Source organism: Erithacus rubecula (assembly GCF_903797595.1).
Source record: "Erithacus rubecula genome assembly, contig: scaffold_160_arrow_ctg1, whole genome shotgun sequence".
Taxonomy (NCBI): Eukaryota; Metazoa; Chordata; class Aves; order Passeriformes; family Muscicapidae; genus Erithacus; species Erithacus rubecula.
In genome coordinates, this window is record NW_027636145.1 from 227,825 (window position 1) to 233,824 (window position 6,000).

Below are 6,000 nucleotides of genomic sequence, written 5' to 3' on the forward strand. Positions count from 1 at the left end.
AAGGGGACATTTTGAGGACAACCCCACTCCCTGATCCTGGGTGCCACTCTCCCCACGGTGCCACCCCCACCCAGTCCTGTCCCTTCTCCCTTCCAGCCCAGACCCTCGGCCTTGCTGGTGAGTCCTCGGGGGATGCCATGTCCCTGCCCCGCTGTCCCCAGCCCCGTGGTGGCCCCGGCAGGCTGGTGTCCCCTGTCACCTGCAGGTGCCCAGAGTGTCCAGGTCCTGGTGGAGCCCCCCTGGATGCCGGCAGTGCTGTGGGACCAGGTGACACTGACCTGCCAGGGCTCGGGGACCGCCGGTGCCACCACCTGGTACAAGGACAGGCAGCGCTGGTGGAAGGAGCGACGTAAACAGTTCCTTGTCACCGAGAGTGGCAGCTACCAGTGTGAGAAACCCGGGGCCGGGATCAGCTCCCCCATGATGGTGTCAGATGGTGAGGGGGGATCTGAAATGCTCAGGGTGGTTCCCTGATAGGTCTGGGTGGGCTCCACTCCGTGGTGGCCTCACACCCCTCATGTGGCGAGAGCCTGTCCCTTGCACACAGGGACATCCCAGTGGATCCCAGTGTGGTGGGACCTCCGTGGTTACAGCTGTGTCATGGAACTGCTCCTGGTGACCCTGTGACCCTCCCATGCAGTGGACACTCCACCTGGATGTCCCCACTGCCATGGGCACCTACTCTGGACCTGTCTCGGGCTCCTCAGTGTGACGAGACCCTCCTGTCCCACAGAGCCGCTGGTGCTGCAGGTGCCAGCACGGGAACTGCTGGAGGGGGACATGGTGACACTGCGCTGCCGGGGCTGGCAGGACAGACCTGTCAGCAGGGTGCGATTTTATAAGGAGGAGAAGGAACTCGTGGGGTCCCTCAGGGGCACCGAGCTGTTCCTACCCGCCCTGCAGCTGCACAACAGTGGGCGCTACAGCTGCGGGGGCTGGGTGGCCTCAGGAATGTCACTGTCAGCACCGGTCACGGTGACAGTGCATGGTGAGCACACCCACAGCTTGAATTCGAATATCCTGACACCTTCAAAGCTACTTTTCAGTGGACTCAGAGTCACAGTCCTCACCCCCATCTCCTTCCCAGAGCTCTTCGCTGTGCCGGTGCTGGAGGGTCCCCTTGAGCTCCCCGAGGGGTCCCCCCTCAATCTCAGCTGCCTCAGCACCCCCAGCCCCCTGTGGCCCCGAGTCCTGCTCCTGTACCGCTTCTACCGGGACGGGCAGTTGATGGGGGATCCGCAGGGGTCCCCGCAGCTCCTGGTGCCCGCCGTGGGGGTCTCCCACTCGGGGAATTACAGCTGCGAGGTGCGCTCCGAGGGGGGGGCCGTGCAGAAGAGCAGCGCCCGGCTCGGCGTCACGGTGCACAGTGAGTGCGGGGATGGGCACGAGGAGCCCCCACAGCCCTCACAGCTCTCCCATCCCTGCTCAACCCTCTGTGTGCCACCCTGCCTTCCCAGCTGTCTCCCTGGGTCCCTGAATCGCCTCTCCTGATGTCTGCATCCCTTACCATGTCCCCTCAGCCCCTTCCTGAGTGCAACTGTGCCTATCTGAATTCCCTGCATTGGCAATAGGTCACCATCCCTGTCAGGGCACCCAAAATCTTCCCTTCAGTCCTTTCCTGGTGTCTTCTCTCTGAATATCCCATCAGTCCTTGGGGTCACTTCCACCCTGTTCCAATCCTCCCCACTGTCTTCTTCTTCACTGGGATCCTGACACCCCTCAGATCCTCCACCTCCTGGAATCATTCACTGCTCCCTGGTGTACCCCATTTCTCCCATGTCCCCAGTCCCTCCTGTGTCACCCTGCCGGGATCCTACTCTCGGGGGTGTCCCTGTGTGTGCAGACCCCCGGGGGTCAGGTGGCATTAGGGGACTGCTTGGTGCTGAGCTGAACAGTGGCCGCGGGGAAAGGTCCCCTGTCCTTCTCTGGGCAGCAGGTGGGCTTGGGGACAAGACAGGGCATGGACCCTCACTTGGAGCTGTGGCACCAAAACAGGGGCCAGTATGCGTTCTGACACCGTGGTTGACAGGGTCCCCCTGAATGTCACCATCTTGGGCAAGAGGGGCCCTTGGGCTACAAGTGGTTCTGCCCATGGAATTCCCTTCCCACCCATCCCAAACTTATCCCCCACTCCGGCCCCTTCTCCCTAGCAGGTGCCAGCCCCTCCCCCCCGCCTCAGCCCTGTCTGTGTCCCTGCAGTGCCCGTGGCCAATGCCACCATCACCCCCGGCCCCCCGGCACTCCAGGTGTGCCCAGGTGAACCCGTGACCCTGCACTGCTCAGTGCAGGTGGGCTCAGCCCCTGTCACCTTCACCTGGCTGCACGACGGGCACAAGGTGGCCCAGGGTCCCCTCCTGGAGCTTGGGGTCGTCGATGTGGGACATTCGGGCACCTACCAGTGCGTGGCCACCAACCAGCTGGGACAGGACGGGCACCGCGTGTTCCAGGCACTCAGCCCAGAGCTGGCCCTGGAAGTGACACCACAGGGAACCACAGGACACCACTGGAACACAGGTGGGGTCACACGGGGCCATTGGGATTGCAGGACCCCTGCAGTGACAGGTGAACCTGATGTGTTCCTTCTGTCTCCAGCAGTGGCCACAGGCCTTGGCGGGTCCCTTCTCTTCCTGCTCCTGCTCACGGGTGGAGCTGTTGGCTGGCACCGGTGGAACAACATGTGTGGGTGTCAATGGGGACAATGATGGCCCCAAGGAGCTTGGGGGCCACCAAAATGTGGGGGTGATGGGGTGACACTTAAAGCCCCTGACTAGGGCTGTGCTGAGAACTCAAACCCTCTGCTCAGGGCCCTAAAGAATTCGGGGTGGTACTGGATGCCTTGCAGGGATTTTGCGGGGTTCTTGCAGTGATACTGGAGGAAGATGGAGGGTCCCCCTCCCTGCCAGGCTTGAGCTTCGAGGCGCTCAGGCAGTTTAGAACACTTGGGTGATTCAGGGATTCTGGAGGGCACTAGAAGTGCTCAGGAGTCCTGGCAAAAATGGAGGGTGCAGTGGACTTCGAGGAGTCTAGAGAGAGGTCAGGGCCCTGGGGACCCCACAGTTACCCTTCCCCTCTTTCCTTTGCAGCTTCCAGGAAGCAACAGAAAAGGTGAGTGGAGGACTCAAACCACACTCTGGCCTTTGACCCCAACCTACAAGACCTCCCATTCCCTCCCACACATCCCCTTTATTCCCTCAGGGTCCCTCCACAGACCCCGGCTCCCCCAGAGGAGGGGGAGGTGCTGTACACCCACATCGTGAGCACCAAGCAGACGGGGGGTGAGTCCGGGCTGGGACACGCAGAGGGACACGTCACCCATAAGTGTCCCCCTGTCCAGAGGCCACAGCCAGTGTCTCTCACAGTGTTCCCCCGTGCCACCACACTCCAGGATCTCCAGGTGACCTACGCAGAGCTGCCAGCAACCCATGGGCGACCGCGGGAATGCAGGGACATCTATGGGAATGTGCTGTGACACTCGGGGCATGGCTGGGCACTGGGGGCACTAGGGGCATTGGGGACCCCACCCATGGGCAGCCACACATGTGTTTCCCTTCCACTGCTCCTGTGGATGCCAAAAATTCACGGGTAGATGGGCACAATGCAGGGTCACGTGTGAGGCTACACAGGGCACCCAGAGCTCTCCATGTACCCTGAAGCCCCAAGGGCTTCCCCACACCCCTCCCACTACAGTGGGAGCAGTGGTTCCCCATTCCACATTCAAGTGCTCCCAGAACCCTTAGAAACATCCCCATTCCCTCCCCATTGTGCTCTCTGTACCCACAAGGGCTCCCTATTTCCCCTCCCAGTGCCTCTCCATTGCTCCCAGTAGATCCAGGTGGTTCCCATTCTCTCTCCCAGTACCCCTGTACTCCCAGTGCCTCTGCAATGCCCCTCTCAGCACTCCCAGTACACACACAGCTCCTCATCTCTCCTCCCTGTGCCTGGGGAACACAGGACTCATTGCCCTCTTATTGGCACAAATGCAGCTTTTTAGTTCAACTGGCAGTGATGGTGTTTGTTCAGCTCTATTGGGCTTTAGGAATGGCATTCTCCAATTTTGGACTGCCAATACAAACCAGTGTTCTTGATTCCTTCCCCTCTGTCTCAAACCTCTCCTGTGCCGTATTCCCCACACGATGATGTCACAAATGCCCTGAGGGCGTTCTTCAGCCTCCCCATTTTCCAGGGCAGTTGGGATCAGACCTTTGCACGGGTGGGGTGTCAGTGTCAGGAAGAGTTGGATGTCTTGAGACATTTTGGATCACGTGTGTGTGACAGGGCTGGGCCAGGCCTTGCTTTTCGTGACATAGAGCCCCGTGTGTCAGTCAGTCTGTCAGCCACAGCACACTGGGGACAGTGGGATGCTCTGCTGAACCCACTTCCTGAGTGGCTGAGTGATCAGGAGTCCCACCCGGGGAGAGGGCCTTTGGTGGCCCAAGGGATAAAAAGGCAGAGCATGAGGTGGACAAGTGTCTGACCCTGTCTGCTCTTGGAGTGTCTGCCCCATCTGGAACACCGCAACATTGGAACCCAACAGGAGCTGGAAACTGTCTTGGTTAGAATAAGAAACCTCTGTGAAGGAATGCAGGAACCTTCCTGGAATTGAAAGAGTACCCATCCCCCAAAATGTTATAACAGAAAATTATGGGGCTTCCAGGAAAAATTGTAAGAAAGGATATATCAGATAAATTCTAGGAAATTTACAGAACAGAACAAACAGCAAGACGAAAACAGAAATTTCCAACCTGCTCAGGGCGATTTGTTCATCTTTGGTGCAGTTATTGACATGGCCAGCAGGGGGCGCTGCAGGGAGCACTCCTGCCCAGCAGGGGGCGCTGCAGGGAGCACTCCCGCCCAGCAGGGGGCGCCCCGGTGCCAGCTCCAACCCCTCAGGGGCCATGGTGGCCTCGGGCGGGACGGACGAGCCCAAATTGCTCCTTTGGCAAACTCACGCTTTGCACCAATCGGTCCCAGCACCAGCACCGGCAGCGCCTGGGCAGAAGAGATGAAGGCAGCAGCTTGGACACTGGTGCCCAGTGGCAGCAGAGCAGTGTCCCGGCCCAGGCACACACCCTGCGCAACACCCGCCACCGCTCTCCCTGATGGGAGCGCAAGGAAGGCAGCACCCAACCCCAGGCAGGTCTCAGGCCCACAGCAGCACCTCTCGTGCCTTTCCACCACAATTCCTGAAAACCCTCAGACTCTCACAGCCTTTTCGTCCTTCAGCCCTGGCACAGCAGCTCTGGGAATGTTGAATTCCCCTGGCATGTTGAGGAAAGCAGGTGCTCCTTGCTGACACTGCCAGGGCTCCTCAGGGGCTCCACAGCACGTTTGGAGCTGCTGCTCTTCCTGGGCCACTGCTGGTCCTGACACAGCAGCCACAGTGGGCGGGGGGGGGGGGGGGGGTTGGAGGAGGAGGAGGAGGGGGAAAGGAAGGAGGATCAGACCCTTAACGAGCTGTTGTAATTACGGCCTGGTTTCCTGAATTTCAGCCCAGCTGCTACACCATCCCTGTGCACAAACACATGTCTCTGCTGCCTCTCCTGGGGATTTTGGACAGCTGTGGCGGCACTGGAAACATTTTGGGGCTCAGGTGCCCCCAGCTCTGCCCACAAGGAGGTGGTTTGGCTGCTGGGAAGGTTTCCTGGAGCTTTTCCTGGTGCTGGACATGGTTCAGTGCCTGTGCCTGTGGCCGGTGCTTCACGCTGGCCGGCCAGGAAGGCTGAGCTGGAGCAGCTGCTGAGGCGGGAGCGGCTGGAGCAGGTGCCCCACGGGAACAGCACCTGGCCATGCAGATGGAGCAGGAGCGCTGGGAACTCCACAGGGTGCTCAGGTGAGGCCCACGGGGCCAGGCATGGTGGGGCACTCCTGCCATTGCTGCTGCCCCAAGATTTTGGGACAGAGCAGTGACACCCGTCGGGCTCCAAAGCCGCTCAGGGCTCAGGCACAGCCTCAGAGGAGGTCCCAGAGCCTTGGGGATGATTCGGGTGCTCCTGGGCTTGT

General features: G+C 60.4%; 1 protein-coding gene across 1 annotated transcript in view; it reads left to right on the top strand.

Moving 5' to 3' along the window:
• LOC306815567 (low affinity immunoglobulin gamma Fc region receptor III-A-like) overlaps positions 1–5,100 on the top strand; it is a gene marked incomplete at its 3' end in the record, with an annotated part of 108,332 nt that extends 103,232 nt beyond the window's left edge. The window contains exons 4-9 of the mRNA XM_079332142.1: positions 734–988; positions 1,088–1,199; positions 1,299–1,366; positions 3,084–3,105; positions 3,196–3,394; positions 4,972–5,100. Of these exons, the coding sequence (XP_079188268.1) occupies positions 734–988; positions 1,088–1,199; positions 1,299–1,366; positions 3,084–3,105; positions 3,196–3,394; positions 4,972–5,100 (785 nt within the window). The remainder of the gene's footprint in view (positions 1–733; positions 989–1,087; positions 1,200–1,298; positions 1,367–3,083; positions 3,106–3,195; positions 3,395–4,971) is intronic.
• Between the last annotated feature and the right edge of the window lie 900 nt (positions 5,101–6,000).